At 38.4% G+C, this 23135-nt stretch overlaps 1 protein-coding gene across 1 annotated transcript in view; it reads left to right on the plus strand.

The window, feature by feature from the left end:
- The window catches only part of PCYT1B (phosphate cytidylyltransferase 1B, choline), a 135746-nt gene that overhangs the window by 54216 nt on the left and 58395 nt on the right, over positions 1-23135 (plus strand). The window contains exon 3 of the mRNA XM_060138116.1: positions 629-745. Coding sequence (XP_059994099.1) covers positions 629-745 — 117 coding nt within the window. The remainder of the gene's footprint in view (positions 1-628; positions 746-23135) is intronic.

A 23135-nucleotide genomic window follows, 5' to 3' on the forward strand; every position in this document is an offset into this window, starting at 1 on the left:
AGAGAATAGGGAGTGACCTTTGTGCAGTGTATGCTGGTAAATGTTTAACAACTGGCCCTCCAGGGGGAAATAAGCCCTGATTTGAGCATTTGCCAATCTCTATGGTGTAAATACTCCTACCAAGGCTGATTTTACGCTGCCATGGTGACTTGGAAGAGGTGCACAGCTGTGTCTTTGCCTTTGGGAATAGGACTCTGGGTCTTAGTTCAGGACTGCCAGACTCGAGGATAAAGTCACTTGTCCTTTTCATTGAGCTCCTCAGTCTCTCGTACCTCGATATTCCTGCTGGGCTGACTCTGTCAACCCTTTGGTTATGTCTGGTGTGTCTGAATCTGCCAGCTCAGCCACCTGAGACTCTACTCTGGATCAAGAAAACTCCCCAGTGCTGTGCGGCTAAAAATGTGTGTTCTGGGTCAATCTTAATTTTGTTACGTTTTTACTCTGCTTTGATGTCCTTAGAAGAACCTCTTGGTAAAGTTAATTTCGTGCACTAATATGAAACTGATGGTTTGTAGACATTGTGTTTTCTCCAGGTAAACCTTATTACAGTGCTGTACTGATGGAAGGATCGGGTGACTGGGATTCCTTATTCTGCAGTTCTGTTGATGATGTTTTCTTTCTTCCACAGTTGACAGACCTGTCAGAGTATACGCAGATGGAATATTTGACCTCTTCCACTCAGGTCATGCAAGGGCACTTATGCAAGCAAAAACACTGTTTCCCAACAGCTACTTGTTGGTAGGAGGTAAGAAGTGCATTTTGTCTTTGTCTAGAAAACTCTTGTATAATGTGCTTCCTGAAAAGGACCCCTTTCAGACTTCCATCATTAACACCTCACATTGTAAATGCTCCCAGTTCAGCCTATATTGCGTCGCTTGTTCACTGCGTGAAATTTAAAATGATATTTAAAAAACCATAGGGGAAATTACATCCTCAGATTATAAACCATTGATTCCCAGAGAAAGACGAATAATACCACCAATGGTAACTGCTTCATGTTCTCCATTTATGCCTTCTTGTGTTTGAGGCATGATCCAATTTCTGTTTCTGAAATTTCCTAGAGGGTTAGGAGAAAAGCAATATTATTCTGATTTCAAATCTTAGAGACCTGAGGGGATTCAGGATGATTAATGGTAAGTAAGGTCATTGTCTGTTTCCTTGGTGTGACCCACAGTACTTAGGACCATGTTGTGCTAATGGTAGTGGCTTACAGCAGTCCCAATTAGTTGAATTTATGTGCTGTGTATTAAAGAAATAGAGATTTATATACCCAGGTAATCTTGGTTTACAATGAAGGAACTGACTGATTTCATAAGCTTGTGGAGAGAGAAGGGCAGTTAGACATAAAATTTTCTTCTTCCAAAAGGCCTACAGATTTCAATTTGGGTAAAAGGGAAAGTTTCTGACCTGCAAGACCTGGGTCTCATCTCTGTAGCTTCTGGAAACACCATTTCCTTTCACTATAATCATTTTTTCTGGCATTACATGAACTAGACACCATCAACCCTTAGACCTCTACCGTGAGGGGAAAAGGTGATGTTAAGAGACTACATATCTGTTTTTAAAAATATTTTGTTGGGCTTCCCTGGTGGCACAGTGGTTGAGAGTCCGCCTGCTGATGCAGGGGACACGGGTTCGTGCCCCGGTCCGGGAAGATCCCACATGCCGAGGAGCGGCTGGGCCCGTGAGCCATGGCCGCTGAGCCTGCGCGTCCGGAGCCTGTGCTCCGCAACGGGAGAGGCCACCACGGTGAGAGGCCTGCGTACCACACACACACACACAAATATATATATATATATATATATATATATATATAGTTATCTTCTACAAGTTTAAAACTACTTTTTGTATATTTGAGAGGAATCTTTTGCAGATTTTGCCAAGCATGGTGACCATGTGGTTATTGAATGGAGTTCTTTCCAGAAGGAAGAGGTGATACGAGGCAGTTCATTTCCCTTTATTTTGAGCGGAAAATCATTTCTTGCATGAGCACTACCACCTGGAGTCTGGTCCTAAGCTGCTGGGGTCCTGGGGAGACCTCTGCAGTGGTTGGGCTGTGGTCATTTTGGCAACCCAAGTTTGGAGGTGGTTAGGTGTAGGCAACACTTAACGGGAACACTGCCCTGGCCCTGGGTTAGCACATCAAAAGTAAAGGCAAAAAATAAAAAAATAAAAAAAAATAAAAAAAAATAAAAAAAAAAAGTAAAGGCAAAGGAAAAATGTGACTTTCAATACGTTCAGGTAAATTGGAGAAAGCAGTAAATTAATATCAGCAGCTGTCCAGGTCACTAGGCGACAATGCTTTCTCTGATTTACTGAATGATTCCTTCACTTAACAACTATTTTTCGAGCTCCTACTATGTGCCAGGCATTCTTCTGTACACTGAGAATGCAGCCATGATCGAAGCAGACTGTGTCCTCAAGAGAACTTAGAGTCTGAAGGGGAGGCAGAGGTAGGGGTTCTATGAAGAAATGTAAAATAGGGTAAGGGGAAAGAGTGGCTGGTGGGGCAAGGAGGGACATTTCAGGTATGGAGGTCAGGGGAGGACCCTCTGGAGTGTTGACACCTGTGCAGAGACTTGAATGAAGTGAAGGGCACACGAAAGCCAGAGCACAGAACCTTCCTTGTGTGGTGATCTTCCCACCAGCCTATATGAGAACGTTGGGACAAGTGGAGAAAACGTGGTAGCGACAACTAGATGCGTTATTTGTTTTTGGGTTTTTTTTTTGCCGTACGCGGGCCTCTCACTGTCGTGACCTCTCCCGTTGCGGAGCACAGGCTCCGGACGCGCAGGCTCAGCGGCCATGGCTCACAGGCCTAGCCACTCCGTGGCATGCGGAATCTTTCCGGACCAGGGCACGAACCCGTGTCCCCTGCATTGGCAGGTGGACTCTCTACCACTGCACCACCTGGGAAGTCTACTGTGAAATATTTTTAACCACCCTATTAATAAAATTCAGTGTAGGGACTTCCCTGGTGGCACAGTGGTTAAGAATCTGCCTGCCAATGCAGGGGACACGGGTTCGAGCCCTGGTCTAGGAAGATCCCACATGCCACGGAGCAACTAAGCCCGTGCGCCACAACTACTGAGCCTGAGCTCTAGAGCCTGTGAGCCACAACTACTGAGCCCATGTGCCACAACTACTGAAGCCCACACGCCTAGAGCCCATGCTTTGCAACAAGAGAAGCCACCACAATGAGAAGCCCACGCACTGCAATGAAGAGTAGCCCCCGCTCGCCACAACTAGAGAAAGCCCGCATGCAGCAGCAAAGACCCAACACAGCCAAAAATAAATAAAATAAAATAAAATAAATTTATAAAAAAATAAAATCAGTGTAAGCCGGCCTTCCCTGGTGGCACAGTGGTTAAGAATTCGCCTGCCAATGCAGGGGACACGGGTTCGAGCCCTGGCCCAGGAAGATCCCACATGCCGCGGAGCAACTAAGCCCGTGCGCCACAACTACTGAGCCTGCGCTCTAGAGCCTGTGAGCCACAACTACTGAAGCCCATGTGCCTAGAGCCCGTGCTCCGCAATAAGAGAAGCCACTGCAATGAGAAGCCCACGCACCGCAACGAAGAGTAGCCCCCGCTTGCCACAACCAGAGAAAGCCTGCACACAGCAACAAAGACCCAACACAGCCAAAAATAAAAATAATAAAATTTTTTAAAAATTCAGTGTAAGCCTGTATTTCATGTGTCTCCACTAATTTAATTTTATTTGATTCCTAGTCTGTTAAACAGAATCTCCAACCACCTGTGTGTAGGCAGATTTCTACAGGGGCATGGTAGCTCAAATCCCATGACAAAGAACAATCTTCCTTTGATGTATATAGTAGTTGCCTTCCTCTAAAATTCAGCATTTATCACAGCTGTTCTAGAAATACTTTGCAGTTATATGTAAAACAAAATTAGGGTCTAGATTCAAATAATTTAAAATATTATGCAGAGACATTCAGAAATCTTACAGGATGTTAGAAAATTCTCATGTGGGGCTGCCCCACACATAGCAAGATGTTTAGGGACTTCCCTGATGGTCCAGTGGCTAAGACTCCATGCTCCCAATGCAGGGGGCCTGGGTTCGATCCCTGGTCAGGGAACTAGATCCCACATGCCGCAACTAAAGACCCCCGCATGCCGCAACTAAAGACCCCTGCATGCTGCAACGAAGATCCTGCATGCCGCAGCTAAGACCCGGTGCAGCCAAACAAACAAATAAATAAAATAAATACTTAAAAAAAGATGTTTAACATTGTTGGCACCCTGCCCACTAAATGCCAATTGCTGCCTCCAATCATAGTGACAACTAAAGATGCCCTACAGATTCCTAGCGGATGCTGAGGCCTTTGTTGAAAACCGTTCTTAGACTAAGAGTCTTCACTCTTTGTTCCCCACAATCCCAAAAAGAATTTTGAAAAACTATACACCTTCTTACAGATTTTTAAGCTGACACCTAAAATTTTCCATCCTAAGTTTAAATAGTTGTAAAATATGTAATTTCTGGAATACCGTAAATTTTAACATTTTCAAAAATTAATAGACTTTATTTTTAAGGGAAGTTTTACATTCACAGCAAAGCTGAGCAGAAAGTACAAAGGTTCCCATTTACGCACTCACGCACAGCCTCCCCACTATCAACGTCTGCCACCAGGGTAGTACATTTTTTACAGTCCATGAACCTACATTGACATGTTATTATCACCCAAAGTCCATAGTTTAATACGTTAGAGTTCACTCTTGGTATTTTACATTCTTTGGGTTTGGACAAACGTATTATGACATATATCCACCATTGTAGTATCGTACAGAACAGTTGCAGTGCCTTAAAAATCCTCTGCACTCGGCCTATTCATCTATCCCCCACCCAACCCCTGGCAACCACTGATCTTTTTACTGTCTCCATAGTTTTGCCTTTTCCAAAATGTCATGTAATTGGAATCATACAGTATGTATCTTTTTCAGATTGGCTTCTTTCACTTAGTAATATGTTTAAGGTTACCCCATGGCTTGTTGGCTCATTTCTTTTTAGCACTGGGTAATATTCCGTTGTCTGGATGTGCCACAGGTTGTTTATCCTTTTGCCTACTGAAGGACATCTTGGTTGCTTTCATGTTTTGGCAATTATGAATAAAGCTGCTATAAACATCTATGTGCGGGTTTTTGTATGGACATAAGTTTTCAATTCAGTTTGGTAAATACCAAGGAGTGTGATTGCTAGATCATATGTTAAGAGTATGTTTAGCTTTGTTAGACACTGCCAAACAGTCTTCCAAAGTAGCTGTACCATTTTGCGTTCCCACCAGCAATGAATGAGAATTCCTGGTGCTCCAAATCCTCACCAGCATTTGGTGTTGTCAGTATTTTGTACTTTGGCCATTTTAATTGGGGTGTAGTGGTATCTCGTTGTTTTATTTTGTAATTTCCTGATGACATGTGATGTAGAACATCTTTTCATTTGCTTACTTAACATCTGTATATCTTTTTTGGTGAGGTGTCTATTCAGATCTTTTTTGCATTTCTTAATCAGGTTGTTCATTTTCTTATTGTTGAGTTTTAAGAGTTCTTTGTGTAGTTTGGATAATAGTCCTTTATCAGTTGTGTCTTTTTCAAATATCTTCTCCCACTCTGTGGTTTTTCTCATTCCATTCACATGGCCTTTTGCAGAGCAGAAATTTTTAATTTTAATGAAGTCCAGTTTATCAGTTGTGTCTTTGATGGTTTGTGTGTTTGGTGTTGTATCTAAAAAGTCACTGCCATACCTAAGGTCATCTAGGTTTTCTCATATATTATCTTCTACGAGTTTTATGCTTTTGTGTTCTACATTTTGATCTATGATCCATTTTGAGCTAATTTTTGTGAAGAGTATAAGATCTGTATTTAGATTCCTTTTTTTGCATGTGGATGTCCAGTTGTTACAGCACCATTTGTTGAAAAGACTATCTTTGTTCATTGTATTACCTTTGCTCCTTTGTCAAAGATCAACTGACTGTATTTATGTGGGTCTATCTCTGGGCTATTTCATTCCATTGATCTATTTATCCATTTTTTCACCAATACCACACCTTCTTGATTACTGTAGCTTCACAGTAAGTACTGAAGTTGAGTAGTGCCAGTCTTCCAGCTTTGTTCTTTTCCTCCAATATTGATTTGGCTATTCTGGGTCTTTCCCCTCTCCACATAAACTTTACTATCAGTTTATCATTAGCCACAAAATAACTTGTTGATATTTTGGTTGGGACTGCATTCAATCTATAGATCAAGTTGGGAAGAAATGACACCTTGTCACTGTTGAGCCTTCCTATCCATGAACATGAAATACATTTCCATTTATTTTGTTCTTTGATATTTTTCATCAGGGTTTTGTAGTTTTTCTCACATAGCTCTTGTACACATTTTGTTAGATTTATACCTAAGTATTTTATTTGTTGGGGCCTGCTAATGTAAACAGTAATATGTTTTTCATTTCAAAGTCCACTTGTTCATTGCTGGTATATAGGAAAGTGATTGACTTTTGTATATTAATTAACCTTGTATTCTGCAATCTTGCTATAATTGCTTATTCTAGGAGGTTTTTTTTGTCAATTCTTTAAAATTTTATACATAGATGATTATGTCATCTGTGAAGAAAAACGGTTTCATTTCTTCCTCCCCAATCTGTATACATTTTTTAAAATTTATGTATTTATTTATGTTTGACTGTGTTGGGTCTTCATTGCTGTGCGTGGGCTTTCCCTAGTTGTGTCGGGTGGGGGCTACTCTTTGTTGCAGTGCGCAGGCTTCTCATTGCGGTGGCTTCTCTTGTTGTGGATCACGGGCTCTAGGTGCACAGGCTTCAGTAGTTGTGGCATGTGGGCTCAGTAGTTATGGCTCGTGGGCTTTAGAGCGCAAGCTGAGTAGTTGTGGTGCCCAGGCTTAATTGCTCTGCGGCATGTGGGATCTTCCCAGACCAGGGCTCGAACCCGTGTCCTCTGCATTGGCAGGCGGAATCTTAACCACTGCGCCACCAGGGAAGTCCTAATCTGTATACATTTTATTTCCTTTTCTTGTCTTACTGCACTAGCTAGGACTTCCGGTACAATGTTGAAAAGCTATGGTGAGAGGTTACATCCTTGCCTTATTCCTGATCTTAGTGGGAAAACTTCAATTTTCTCACCATTGAGTATGATGTTAGCTGTAGGGTTTGTTTTGGTTTTTTTTGCGGTACGCGGGCCTCTCACTGTTGGGGCCTCTCCCGTTGTGGAGCACAGGCTCCGGACGCACAGACTCAGCAGCCATGGCTCACGGGCCCAGCCACTCCGCAGCATGTGGGATCTTCCTGGACCGGGGCACGAACCCGTGTCCCCTGCATCGGCAGGCGGACTCTCAACCACTGCGCCACCAGGGAAGCCCTATTGAAGTTTTTTGACCAAGGCTAAATATTACTGTGTGATGCCAATTATATATATCCTTCATTTACTCTTTTTTTTTTTTTTTTTTTGCGTTACGTGGACCTCTCACTGTTGTGGCCTCTCCCGTTGCGGAGCACAGGCTCCGGACGCGCAGGCTCAGCAGCCACGGCCCACGGGCCCAGCCGCTCCGCAGCATGTGGGATCTTCCTGGACCGGGGCACGAACCCGTGTCCCCTGCATCGGTAGGCGGACTCTCAACCACTGTGCCACCAGGGAAGCCCAGCTGTAGGGTTTTTCTTTTTTTTTTTTTATTTTGTAATGTTGCATTTTAATTTTTTTCACACACACACACATTGTGTTTTATTTTTACAAGAGATAAACTGACACCAAGCATCGTAAATGGATGACCACAACAAAAGCAACAATGATTGCAATTATGAAACATGAAACACCCTCATACTATGCCATAATATTGACATTCAGTCCAGTAATCCTCCACTGTAACAGCTCCTTTACTTTACAGTGAAAATTGATTTGTATATTTTTTGCCTCTGAGTCCTTGTGGGATTTTTTTTTAATTCAAACAGAAAGTCACAAAAATTATAATCATCCTCATCAGCTGTAGGGTTTTTGTAGATAGTCTTTATCAAGTTGAGGAAGTTCCCCTCTATTTCTAGTTTGCCGAGAGTTTTTGTCATGAATGGGTATTGGATTTTATCAAATGCTTTTTCTACATCTATTAATATGATCATGTGATTTTCCTTCTTTTGTCTGTTGATGTGATGGATTACATTAATTGATTTTATTCTATTTTTTGTTTTTTAAAACTGAAGTATAGTTGATGTATAGTATTATATGTTACAGGTGTACAATATAGTGATTCACAATTTTTAAAGGTTATACTCCATTTATACTTATAAAATATTGGCTATATTCCCTGCATTGTAAATATATCCTCATAGCTTATTTATTTTATACATAATAGTTTGTATCTCTTAATCCCCTACCCCTTACTTGCTCCTCCCGCCTTCCTTCTCTCCATTAGTAACCACTAGTTTGTTTTCTATATCTGTGAGTCTGTTTACCTGGGATAAATCCCACTTGGTTATGGTGTATAATTCTTTTTATACATTGTTGGATTTGTGTTGTTAATATTTTGTTAAAGAGCTCTGCATCTATGTTAATGAGAGATAGTGGTCTCTAGTTTTCCTTTCTTATAAGGTGTTTGGTTGTGGTATTGGGGTAATGCTAGCCTCATAGAATGAGTTAGGAAACATTCCCTCTGCTTCTATCTTGTGGAAGAGATTGTAGAGAATTGGTCTAGTTTCTTCCTTAAATGTTTGGTAGAATTCACCAGTGAACCTATCCAGGCCTGGTGGTTTCTCTTTTGGAAGGTTATTACATACTGATTGGATTTCTTTAATACATAGAGGCCTATTCAGATTGTCTCTTCTAGTGTGAATTTTGGCAGCTTCTGTCTTTTAAGGAATTGGTCACTTTCACCTATGTTATCACATTTGTGGGCATAGAGTTGCTCAAAATATTCCTTCCTTTTTATGTCCGTGAGATCTGTAAGTAATGTCCTCGTTTTAATTTCTGATATTGGTCATTTGTATTTTTCTCTTTTTTCTTTGTTAGCTTGGATAGAGCCTTATCAATTTTATTGATCTTTTCAAAGAACCAGCTCTTGTTTTTGTTGACTTTCTCTATTCATTCCTGTTTTCAGCTTCATTGATTTCTGCTCTGATTTTTATTATTTATTTTCTTTTGCTTACTTTGGGTTGAATTTGCTCTTTTTTTCTAGTTTCCTAAGATGGAAGCTTAGATGATTGATTTTATATTTTTCTTCTTTTCTAATATATATATTCAATGCTTTAAATCTCCTAAACACTTTTCATTGCATCCCACAAATTTTGGTAAGTTGTGTTTTCATTTTCATTTAGTTCAAAATAGTAAAAAATATTTCTTGATTTATTCTTTGACCCATGTGTTATTTAGAAGTGTGCTGTTTAATCTCCAATTATTTTGGGATTTTCCAGCTATTTTTTTGTTGTTGATTCCTAGTTTAATTCCACTGAGACCAGACATTGTGTGATTTCTATTCTTTTAAATTTGTTATGGTGTGTTTAATGGCCCAGAATGTGATCTGTCTTGGTGAATGCTCCATGTGAACTTCAGAAGGATGTGTATTCTGCTGTGGTTGGATGAAGTCTGAAGATGTCGATTATACACGGTTGATTGCTAGTGCTGTTGTGTGCACACCCACACCCACCCACACACACATACAATTAAATATATTGTTGCTGTTATTACCTTGAATATACTGTTATCTGTTAGATCAATTAAGAATAAGAAAAATAAAAGTTTTGTTTTATCTTCAGTTATTCTCTAATGCTCTTCCTTTTTAAAACGTATATCTGAATTTCTGACCTATGTAATTTTCCTTCTTTCTGAAGAACTTTTAAAAACATTTCTTGCAAGGCGGGTCTACTAGAAACAATTCCCTCAATTTTTGTTTGTCTGAGGAAGTCTTTATTTCTCCTTCCCTTTTTTTTTTTTCCGCTATGCGGACCTCTCACTGTTGTGGCCTCTCCCGTTGCAGAGCACAGGCTCCAGACGCACAGGCTCAGCGGCCATAGCTCACGGGCCCAGCCGCTCCGCAGCATGTGGGATCTTCCCGGACCGGGGCACGAACCCGTGTCCCCTACATCGGCAGGTGGACCCTCAAACACTGTGCCACCAGGGAAGCCCTCTCCTTCCCTTTTAAAGGATGATTTTGTAGGCTATAGAACTGTAGGTTGGTGGGGTTTTTCTCTCAACACTATGAATATTTCACTTCACTCAGTTTTTATTTATTATTAATTAATTAATTTATTTATTTGGTTTCACCAGGTCTTAGTTGTGGCTCGTGGGCTCCTTAGTTGTGGCTTGCTGGCTCCTTAGTTGCAGCAGGTGGCCTACTTAGTTGCACCTCATGGGCTTCTTAACTTGTGGCACACAAACTCTTAGTTGCCCCATGTGAACTCTTAGTTGTGGCATGCATGTGGGATCTAGTTCCCTGACCAGGGATCAAACCTGGGCCCCCTGCATTTGGAGCATGGAGTCTTATCTACTGCGCTCTCACTCATGGGAGTCACTTACTCACTTTTTAAAAATTTTAATTTTATACTGGACTATAGTTTTTTTTGTTTTTAGTTTTTTTTCATTTTTGTGATGTTGAGCATCTTTTCATGTGCCTATTGGCCATCTGTATGCCTTCGTTGGAAAGCTATTCAGGTTCTCTGCCCTTTTTTTTATTGTACTTTTTCTTGTTTTTTTTAATTTTATATTTTTAAACAACATGTTATTAGTCATCAATTTTATACACATCAGTGTATACACGTCAATCCCAATCACCCAATTCATCACACCACCACCACCACCACCACCACCCCCACCACCCCGTGGCTTTCTCCCGTTATTGTCCATACGTTTGTTTTCTACATCTGTATCTTAATTTCTGCCCTGTAAAGTGGTTCATCTGTACCATTCTTCTAGCTTCCACATATATGCGTTAATATACGATGTTTGTTTTTCTCTTTGTGACTTACTTCACTCTGTATGACAGTCTCTAGATCCATCCACGTCTCAACAGTTGACCCAATTTCATTCCTTTCTATGGCTAATATTCTATTGTATATATGTACCACATCTTCTTTATCCATTCGTCTGTCGACGGGCATTTATGTTGCTTCCATGACCTGGCTATTGTAAATAGTGCTGCAATGAGCATTGGGATGCATGTGTCTTTTTGAATTATGGTTTTCTCTGGGTACATGCCCAGTAGTGGGATTGCTGGGTCATATGGTAATTCTATTCTTAGTTTTTTAAGGAACCTCCATACTGTTCTCCATAGTGGCTGTTATCCATTTACAGTCCCACCAACAGGGCACGAGAGTTCCCTTTTCTCCACACCCTCTCCAGCATTTGTTGTTTGTAGATTTTCTGATGATGCCCATTCTAACTGGTGTGAGGTGATACCTCATTGTAGTTTTGATTTGCATTTCTCTAATAATTAGTGATGTTGAGTAGCTTTTCATGTGCTTCTTGGCCATCTGTATGTCTTCTTTGGAAAAATGTCTGTTTAGGTCTTCTGCCCATTTTTGGATTGGGTTGTTGGTTTTTTTAATATTAAGCTGCATGAGCTGTTTATATATTTTGGAGATTAATCCTTTGTTCATTCATTTGCAAATATTTTCTCCCATGCTGAGGGTTGTCTTTTCATCTTATTTATGGTTTCCTTTGCTGTGCAAAAGCTTTGAAGTTTCATTAGGTCCCATTTGTTTATTTTTGTTTTTATTTCCATTACTCTAGGAAGTGGATCAAAAAAGACCTTGCTGTCATTTACATCAAAGAGTGTTCTTCCTATGTTTTCCTCTAAGAGTTTTATAGTGTCCAGTCTTACATTTAGGTCTCTGATCCATTTTGAGTTCATTTTTCTGTATGGTGTTAGGGAGTGTTCTAATTTCATTCTTTTACATGTAGCTGTCCAGTTTTCCCAGCACCACTTATTGAAGAGATTGTCTTTTCTCCATTGTATATCCTTGCCTCCTTGGTCATAGACTAGTTGACCATAGGTGCATGGGTTTATCTCTGGGCTTTCTATCTTGTTCCATTGATCTATGTTTCTGTTTTTGTGCCAGTACCATATTGTCTTGATTACTGTAGCTTTGTAGTATAGTCCAAAGTCAGGGATTCTGATTCCTCCAGCCCCATTGTTGTCCCTCAAGACTGCTTTGGCTATTGGGGGTCTTTTGTGTCTCCATACAAATTTTGAGATGATTTGTTCTAGTTCTGTAAAAAATGCCAGTAGTAATTTCATAGGGATTGCATTGAATCTGTAGATTGCTTTGGATAGTATAGTCATTTTCACAATATTGATGTTTCCAACCCAAGAACATGGTATATCTCTCCATCTGTTGGTATCATCTTTAATTTCTTTCATCAGTGTCTTATAGTTTTCTGCATACAGGTCTTCTGTCTCCCTAGGTAGGTTTATTCCTAGGTATTTTATTCTTTTTGTTGCAATGGTAAATGGGAGTGTTTCCTTAATTTCTCTTTCAGATTTTTCATCATTAGTGTATAGGAATGCAAGAGATTTCTGTGCATTAATTTTGTATCCTGCTACTTTACCAACTTCATTGATTACCTCTAGTAGTTTTCTGGTGGCATCTTTAGGATTCTATATGTATAGTATCATGTCATCTGCGAACAGTGACAGTTTTACTTCTTCTTTTCCAATTTGTATTCCTTTTATTTCTTTTTCTTCTCCGATTGCCGTGGCTAGGACTTCCAAAACTATGTTGAATAATAGTGGTGAGAGTGGATATCCTTGTCTTGTTCCTGATCTTAGAAGAAATGCTTTCAGTTTTTCACCATTGAGAATGATATTTGCTGTGGGTTTGTCATATATGGCCTTTATTATGTTGAGGTATGTTTCCTGCATGCCCACTTTCTGGAGAGTTTTTATCATAAATGGGTGCTGAATTTTGTCAAAAGCTTTTTCTGCATCTATTGAGATGATCATATGGTTTTTATTCTTCAATTTGTTAATATGGTGTATCACATTGATTGATTTGCATATGTTGAAGAATCCTTGCATCCCTGGTAAATCCCACTTGATCATGGTGTATGATCCTTTTAATGTGTTGTTGGATTTTGTTTGCTAGTATTCTGGTGAGGATTTTTGCATCTATATCCATGAGCCATATTGGTCTGTAATTTTCTTTTTCTGTAGTATCTTTGTCTCGTTTTGGTGTCAGGGTGATGGTGGCCTCATAGAATGAGTTTGGGAGTGTTCCTTCCTCTGCAGTTTTTTGGAAGAGTTTGAGAAGGATGGGTGTTAGTTCTTCTCTAAATGTTTGATAGAATTCACCTGTGAAGCCATCAGGTCCTGGACTTTTGTTTGTTGGAAGGTTTTTAATCACAGTTTCAATTTCATTACTTGTGATTGGTCTGTTCATATTTCCTGTTTCTTCTTGGTTCAGTCTTGGAAGGTTATACCTTTCTAAGAGTTTGTCCATTTCTTCCAGGTTGTCCATTTTATTGGCATAGAGTTGCTTGTAGTCGTGTCTTAGGATGCTTTGCATTTCTGCGGTGCTGTTGTAACTTCTCCTTTTTCATTTCTAATTCTATTGATTTGAGTCTTCTCCCTTTTTTCCTGGATGAGTCTGGCTAACGGTTTATCAATGTTGTTTATCTTCTCAAAGAACCAGCTTTTAGTTTTATTGATCTTTGCTACTGTTATTTTGTTTCTATTTCATTTATTTCTGCTCTGATCTTTATGATTTCTTTCCTTCTGCTAACTTTGGGTTTTGTTTGTTCTTCTTTCTCTAGTTCCTTTAGGTGTAAGATTAGATTGTTTATTTGAGATTTTTCTTGTTTCTCAAGGTAGGCTTGTATAGCTATAAATTTCCCTTTTAGAACTGCTTTTGCTGCATCCCATAGGTTTTGGATCGTCGTGTTTTCATTGTCATTTGTCTCTAGGTATTTTTTGATTTCCTCTTTGATTTCTTCAGTGATCTCTTGGTTATTTAGTAACGTATTGTTTAGCCTCCATGTGTTTGTGTTTTTTACGTTTTTTCCCCTGTAATTCATTTCTAATCTCATGGTGTTGTGGTCAGAAAAGATGCTTGATATGATTTCATTTTTCTTAAATTTACTGAGGCTTGATTTATGACCCAAGATGTGATCTATCCTGTAGAATGTTCTATGCACACTTGAGAAGAAAGTGTATTGTGCTTTTTTTGGATGGAATGTCCTATAAATATCAATTAAATCTATCTGGTCTTTTGTGTCATTTAAAGCTTCTGTTTCCTTATTTATTTTCATTTTGGATGATCTGTCCATTGGTGTAAGTGAGGTGTTAAAATCCCCCACTCTTTTCGTGTTACTGTCGATTTCCTTTTTTATAGCTGTTAGGAGTTGCCTTATGTATTGAGGTGCTCCTATGTTGGGTGCATATATATTTATAATTGTTATATCTTCTTCTTGGATTGATCCCTTGCTCATTATGTAGTGTCCTTCTTTATGTCTTGTAATAGTCTTTATTTTGAAGTCTATTTTATCTGATATGAGTATTGCTATTCCAGCTTTCTTTTAATTTCCATTTGCTTGGAATATCTTTTTCCATCCCCTCAGTTTCAGTCTGTATGTGTCCCTAGGTCTGAAGTGGGTCTCTTGTAGACAGCATATATATGGGTCTTGTTTTTGTATCCATTCAGCAAGCCTGTGTCTTTTGGCTGGAGCATTTAATTCATTCACGTTTAAGGTAATTATCAATATGTATGTTCCTATGACCATTTTCTTAATTGTTTTGGGTTGGTTTTTGTAGGGCCTTTTCTTCTCTTGTTTCCCATTTAGAGAAGTTCCTTTAGCATTTGTTGTAGAGCTGGTTTGGTGGTGCTGTATTCTCTTAGCTTTTGCTTGTCTCTAAAGCTTTTGATTTCTCCATCGAATCTGAATGAGATCCTTGCTGGGTAGAGTAATCTTGGCTGTAGTTTCTTCCCTTTCATCACTTTAAGTATATCATGCCACTCCCTTCTGGTTTGTAGCGTTACTGCTGAGAAATCAGCTGTTAACCTTATGGGAGTTCCCTTGTATGTTATTTGTCATTTTTCCCTTGCTGCTTTCAATAATTTTTCTTTGTCTTTAATTTTTGCCAATTTCATTACCATGTGTCTTGACGTGTTTCTCCTTGGGTTTATCCTGTATGGGACTCGCTGCCCTTCTTGGACTTTGATGGCTATTTCCTTTCCCATGTTAGGGAAGTTTTTGACTATAATCTCTTCAAATATGTTCTCTGGTCCTTTCTCTCTCTCTTCTCTTTCTGGGAACCCTATACTGCAAATGTTGTTGCGTTTAATGTCGTCCCAGAGGTCTCTTAGGCTGTCTTCATTTCTTTTCATTCTTTTTTCTGTATTCTGTTCCGCAGAAGTGAATTCCACCATTTTGTCTTCCAGGTCGCTTATCCATTCTTCTGCCTCAGTTATTCTGCTATTGATTCCTTCTAGTGTAGTTTTCATTTCAGTTATTGTATTGTTCATCTCTGTTTGTTTGTTCTTTAATTCTTCTAGGTCTTTGTTAAACATTTCTTGCATCTTCTCGATCTTTGCCTCCATTCTTTCTCTGAGGTCCTGGATCATCTTCACTATCATTATTCTGAATTCTTTTTCTGGAAGGTTGCCTATCTCCACTTCATTTAGTTGTTTTTCTGGGGTTTTATCTTGTTCCTTCATCTGGTACATAGCCCTCTGCCTTTTCATCTTGTGTGTCTTTCTGTGAATGTGGTTTTTGTTCCACAGGCTGCAGGATTGTAGTTCTTCTTGCTTCTGCTGTCTGCCCTCTGGTGGATCTATATTGGATTATAGTTGATTAACAGTGTTGTGTTAGTTTCAACTGTACAACCTAATGATTCAGTTATACATATACATGTATCTATTCTTTTTCAAATATTTTTCCCATTTAGATTATTACAGAATATTGAGCAGAGTTCCCTGTGCTGTATAGCAGGTCCCTGTTGGTTTTTTACTTTAAATATAGCAGTGTGTACATATAAATACCAAAGTCCCAATCTATCACTGCAACCCTTTCCTCCAGTAACCATAAGTTCCTTCTCTAAGTCTGTAAGTCTGTTTCTGTTTTGTAAATAAGTTCATTTGTATCACTTTTTTAAGATTCCACATATAAGCAATATCATATGATATTTGTCTTTTTTGTCTGACTTACTTCACTTAGTATGATAGTCTCCAGGTCCATCCATGTTGCTGCAAATGCCATTATTTCACTGTTTTTGATGGCTGAATAATATTCCATTGTATACATGTACCACATTTTCTTTATCCATTCATCTGTCAATGGATATTTAGATTGCTTCTGCAATGAACATTGGGGTACATGTATCCTTTCAAACCATGTTTTTCTCTAGATATATGCCCAGGAGTGGGATTGCTGGACCATATGGTAGCTCTGTTTTTAGTTTCTCAAGGAACCTCCATACTGTTCTCCATAGTGACTGTACGAATTTACATTCCCACCAGCAGTGTAGGAGGGTTCCCTTTTCTCCACATCCTCTCCAGCATTTGTTATTTGTAGACGTTTTGGTGATGGCCATTCTCACTGGTGTGAGGTGATATGTCATTGTAGTTTTGATTTGCATTTCTCTAATAATTAGTGATGTTGAGCATCTTTTCATGTGCCTCTCAGCCATCTGTATGTCTTCTTTGGAGAGATGTCTTTTTACATCTTCTGCAAATTTTTTGATTGACTTGTTTGGTTTTTTTTTGATATTGACCCGCATAAACTGTTTGTAAATTTTGGAGACCAATCCCGTGTCGGTCGCATTGTTTGCAAATATTTTCTCCCATTCTCTGGGTTGTCTCTTCATTTTGTTTATGGTTTCTTTTGCTATGCAAAAGGTTTTTAGTATGATTAGGTCCCATTTTTTAAATATTTAATTAATTTATTATTTATGTTTGGGTGCGTGGGGTCTTTATTTCTGCATGTGGGCTTTCTCCAGTTACGGCATGCAGGGGCTACTCTTCGTTGTGGTGCATGGGCTTCTCATTGCAGTGGCTTCTCTTGTTGCAGAGCATGGGCTCTAGAGTGCAGGCTCAGTAGTTATGGCACATGGGCTTTGTTGCTCTGCAGCATGTGGGATCTTCCTGGACCAGGGATGGAACCTGTGTCCCTTGCATTGGCAGGCGGATTCTTAACCACTGCACCACCAGGGAAATCCCAAGTCCCATTTGTTTATTTTTGTTTTTGTTCCCATTACTCTAGGAGGTGGATCGAAAGAGATATTGCTGTGATTTATGTCAAAGAGTGATCTGCCTATGTTTTCCTCTCAGAGTTTTATAGTATCCAGTCATACATTTAGGTGTTTAATCCATGTTAAGTTTATTTCTGTGTATGGTGTAGGGAGTGTCCTAATTTCATTCTTTTACATGTAGCTCTCCAGTTTTCCCAGGGCCATTTATTGAAGAGACTGTCTTTCCTTCATAGTATAGTCTTGCCTTCTTTGTTGTAGATTAATTGACCATAGGTGCGTGGCTTTATTTCTGGGCTTTCTATCCTGTTCCATCGATCTATATTTCTGTTTTAGTGCTAGTACCATACTGTTTTGGTGACTGTAGCTTTGTAGTATAGTCTCAAGTCAGGAAGCCTGATTCCTCCAGCTCCATTTTCTTTCTCAAGATTGCTTTGGCTATTCAGAGTCTTTTGTGTCTCTGTACAAATTTTAAGATTTTTTTGTTCTAGTTCTGTGAAAAATGCCATTGATAATTTTTTTAAAGGCTACTGGATGACTTTATTAAAAAATATATGTATTAATTTGGCTGTGCTGGGTCTTAGTTGCAGCATGTGGCGTCTTCTTTGTGTCATGTTGGATCTTTTTAAGTTGTGGCATGCAGGATCTTTTAGTTGCAGCATATGGGATCCTAGTTGAAGCATGCGGGATCTAATTCCCTGACCAGGGATCGAACCCGGGCCCCCTGCATTGAGAGCATGCAGTCTTAACCACTGGACCACCATGGAAGTCCTCCCATTGGTAATTTGATAGGGATTGCATTGAATCTGTAGATTGCCTTGGGTAGTATAGTCATTTTGACAGTATTGATTCTACTAATCCAAGAACATCTGATCTTTTGTTGTCAGTGTGTAGAAATGAACAGATTTCTGTGTTATAATTTTGTATCCTGCAACTTTACTGAATTCATTGATGAGCTCTAGTAGTTTTCTGGTAGCATCTTTAGGATCTTCTACGTATAGTATCATGTCATCTGCAAACAGTGACATTTTTACTTCTTCTTTTCCAATTTGCATTCCTTGTATTTCTTTTTCTTCTCTGATTGCCGTGGTTAGGACTTTCAAAACTGTGTTGAATAAAACTGGTGAGAGTGTACATCCTTGTCTTGTTCCTGATCTTAAAGGAAATGCTTTCAGTTTTTCACTGTTGAGTATGATGTTAGTTGTAGGTTTGTCATATATGGCCTTAATTATGTTGAGGTATGTTCCCTGTACGCCCACTTTCTGGAGAGTTTTTATCATAAATTGGTGTTGAATTTAGTCAAAAGCTCTTTCTGCATCTATTGAGATGATTATATGGTTTTTATTCTTCAATTTGTTGATTTGGTGTATCACATTGATTGATTTGCAGATATTGAAAAATCCTTGCATCCCTGGGATAAATCCCACTTGATCATGGTGTATGATCATTTTAATGTATTGTTGGATTTGGATTGCTAGTATTTTGTTGAGGATTTTTGCATCTGTGTTCATCAGTGATATTGGCCTATAATTTTTTTTGTGGTATCTTTGTCTGGTTTTGGTATCAGGCTGATGGTGGCCTCATAGAATGAGTTTGGGAGTATTCCTTCCTCTGCTATTTTTTGGAATAGTTTTAGAAGGATAGGTGTTAACGCGCCTCTAAATGTTTGATAGACTTCACCTGTGAAGTCATCTGGTCCTGGACTTCTGTTTGTTGGGAGTTTTTTAATCACAGTTTAAATTTAGTACTTGTGATTGGTCTGTTTATATTTTCTGTTTCTTCCTGGTTCAGTCTTGGGAGATTGTACCTTTCTAAGAATTTGTCCATTTCTTCCAGGTTGTCCATTTTATTAATGTATAGTAGCTTGTAGTAGTCTCTTGTGATCCTTTGTATTTCTTTGGTGTCCGTTGTAACTTCTCCTTTTTCACGTCTAATTTTATTGATTTGAGCCCTCTCCTTTTTTCTTGATGAGTCTGGCTAAAGGTTTATAAATTTTGTTTATCTTTTCAAAGAGCCATCTTTTAGTTTCATCAATCTTTTCTATTGTTTTCTTCATTTCTATTTCATTTATTTATGCTCTGATATTTATGGTTTCATTGTTTCTGCTAACTTTGGGTTTTGTTTGTTCTTTCTCTAGTTGCTCTAGGTGTAAGGTTAGGTTGTTTATTTGTGATTTTTCTTGTTTCCTGAGATAAGATTGTATTGCTATAAACTTCCCTCTTAGAGCTGCTTTTGCTGCATCCCATAGGTTTTGGATCATCGTGTTTTCATTGTCATTTGTTTCTAGGTATTTTTTGATTTCCTCTTTGATTTCTTCAGTGTTCTCTTGGTTATTTAGTAGTGTATTTTTTAGCCTCCATGTGTTTGTATTTTTTACAGCTTTGTTTCTTGTAGTTGATTTCTAATCTCATTGCATTGTGGTCAGAAAAGATGCTTGATATGATTTCAATATTCTTAATTTTGCCAAGGTTTACCTTGTGGCCCAACACGTGATCAATCCTGGAGAATGTTCCATGTGCACTTGAGAAGAATGTGTATTCTGTTGCTTTTGGATAGAATGCTCTATAAATAGCAATGAAGTCTATCTGGTCTGATGTGTCATTTAAGGCCTGCGTTTCCTTATTGATTTTCTCCCTGGATGATCTGTCCATTGATAAAAGTGGGGTGTTAACGTCCCCCGCTATTATTGTGTTACTGTTGATTTCTTCTTTTATGACTGTTAGTATTTGCCTTGTATATTGAGGTGCTCCTATGTTGGATGCATATATATTTACGATTGTTAAGTCTTCTTCTTGGACTGATCCCTTGATGATTATGTAGTGTCCTTCTTTGTCTCTTGGTACAGTCTTTAAAGTCTATTTTGTCTGAGATGAGTATTGCTACTCCAGCTTTCTTCTGATTTCCATTTGCATGGAATACCTTTTTGCATCCTCTCAGTTTCAGTCTGTATGTGTCCCTAGATCTGAAGTGGATCTCTTGTATACAGCATATATATAGGTCTTGTTTTTTGTATCCATTTAGCCATCTATGTCTTTTGGTTAGAACATTTAATCTGTTTATGTTTAAGATAATTATTATTATGTATGTTCTTATTACCATTTTGTTAACTGTTTTGGATTTGTTTTTGTAGGTCTTTTTTCTTCCCTTCCTGTTTTGTTTCCTCCTCTTGTGATTTGATGACTAACTTTAGTGTTGTGTTTGGATTCCTTTTTCTTCTTTGTGTGTGTATCTATTGTAGATTTTCAGTTTGCTGTTACCATGAGGTTTTGATATAGTAGCAGTCTCTACATAAACAAGATTGTTGTTGTTGTTTAAAAATTTATTTATTTATTTTTGGCTTCATTGGGTCTTTGTTGCTGTGCACAGGCTTTCTCTAGTTATGGCGAGCAGGGGCTACTCTTCATTGCGGTGCGCGGGCTTCTCATTGTGGTGGCTTCTCTTGTTGCAGAGCATGGGTTCTAGGTGTGCAGGCTTCAGCAGCTGTGGCACGCGGGCTCTAGAGTGCAGGCTCAGTAGTTGTGGTGCACGGGCTTAGTTGCTCCATGGCGTGTGGGATCTTCCCGGACCAGGGCTTGAACCTGTGTCCCCTGCATTGGCAGGCAGATTCTTAACCACTGCACCACCAGGGAAGCCCAACAAGATCATTTTAAGTTGCTGGTCTTTTAATGTCAAATACATTTCCAATATCCTGCATTTGTGCTCTCCTCTTCTCACGATTGCTGGTTTTGATATTATATTTGTTCATAAATGATTTCCTACCTTTACTGTATGTTTGCCTTTACCAGTGAGCTTTTCCATTTGTAATTTCCTTGTTTCTAGTTGTGGCCTTTTCTTCTTAGAGAAATTCCTTTAGCATTTGTTGCAAAGCTGGTCTGGTGATGTTGAATTCTCTTAGGTTTTGCTTGTCTGTAAAGCTTTTGATTTCTCCATCGAATCTGAATGAGAGCCTTGCTGGGTAGAGTATTCTCGGTTGTAAGTTCTTCCCTTTCATCACTTTAAATATATTGTGCTGCTCCCTTCTGGCCTGCAGAGTTTCTGCTGAGAAATCAGCTGATACCCTTATGGGAGTTCCCTTGTATGTTATTTGTTGCTTTTCCCCACTTCATTCACTGCTTGTTTGCCTTGTTTCTGTGAGGGTGTCCAATGTAATTTTTATCCTCGCTCCTCTATAGGTAAGGTGTATTTTTGTTTTTTGGGTTTTTTTTGGTCACGTGGCACGTGGGATCCTACTTCCCCAGCCAGGGATTGAACCTGTGCCCCCGGCAGTGGTAGCGCGGACACCTACCTAACCAGTGGACAGCCAGGGAATTCCTGTTTTTGTTTTGTTTTTTTTTAACCCTCTGGCTTCTTTTGAATGATTGAGAAGAAATTGTAGATGGATATTTTTGTGGATGAATATATTACTGCTAGAATGAGACAGTGTTTAACATTGCTTTTATTCCTCTTTTTCTTTGTTACAGATGTAAGTGCTAAAATATTTTGTTCACAGAAATATTTAGATGGAAATGGAAGAAGTTTGTTACAGAGATACCACTGAGTCTTTGAACTCATAAGTTATTTGTCAAATATCACAAAAATAATTTATCATTGTCATCAAAATAATTTTAATGGTCTATCAAGTGATAATTTGTTAAGATCCTCTTTCAAATTTGTTGTTAGGCAGTGGATTAGAAATGATGTGACCTGGAAGAAGATTTGCTTCCAAGCTATTAGAATAATTTGCTTTTTCCCTTTCTAGGCAGTATAACACAAAGGCTTTACCAAGACTTATCAAATGACTCTTAATTATAACACTTACACTATTACTTAAAAGCAACCTATTCAACCAGATATACTCAGAAAGGGTTGAGGAAATAGAAATATTGGTAATTTCATTACACCATTGCCAATCCAATAATTTTTGATAAAATGCATTTATCATTTGCTTAGAAACTTAAAACACACACACACACACACATACACACACCTTGGGGCTGCAGTTTTAGCAAATTTGCAGAAAATACCATCTAACTTAATTGGCAAAACCAGTCCTCATTGTCAAACCTACGAAAACCCTAGAAACTAAGACAAAGTCTTTTCAGTTCAAATGTATTAATTATTTCAAGAAGCTTTATAAAAACCATTGAGAAATGAATTATAGAATCCATTGTATAAAAGAATCAGTCAAAAAAAGAAAAAGAATCAGTCAAGATTAAAATGATGTAGGTCTAATATAACAAGTTACAAAGAAGATAAAAAGTTACAAAAATAAATCAATATCCTTAATTTATAGTAATACAATATAATTTATACATAAAATTATATGATATTTATAAGAAAAGGAGTATGATTTTTAAAGACATGTTATTCCTTGTCTAAATATTGGTATATGTGTGTGTCAAACTCTGGTGTTTGGCTTTGAGGAATAATTAAATAAAATCCAATGTAAAAATCAGAAATAACTTATCTTTGTTAGATACCCTGGGTATCTATTAAAAGGTTAGTTTAAGTTAGGTTATATCTAACCCTTTATTAGATACTTTTCCTATGTACTTGAGGATAGAAAAGGGCATATACTACCAAAAAGTAATTTGGCATAGATCTTTTATTCTCTGTTATGAGGAGGTAGGAAATAATAAACACTTAGAAGATGAAATGGGAGAAAGATTATCTGTAAATGGAATAAATATGATGTGAGTTGATACAATAGATATTTAACTTCCTTTTTAAATAATATATATGAAGCCTGAGAAAAAAGCTTGTAAATATTTTATCCATGTGTTTATTCCAATGTACTTTGAAACATTTGACAATTCCAGAAAAATATTCCAGTTGTATTTCTAAGAAGCAGCAGTACCAGCCTGTACAGCTTTGACTTATTGAAGTGATTTTGAAGTGAGTAACGGAAAAAATGCTATGCCTTAACTACAAGGGAAAAGGCATTTTTAGGATTCAGTATAAGCA

This window comes from Lagenorhynchus albirostris, chromosome X (assembly GCF_949774975.1).
Source record: "Lagenorhynchus albirostris chromosome X, mLagAlb1.1, whole genome shotgun sequence".
NCBI classification, from domain to species: Eukaryota; Metazoa; Chordata; class Mammalia; order Artiodactyla; family Delphinidae; genus Lagenorhynchus; species Lagenorhynchus albirostris.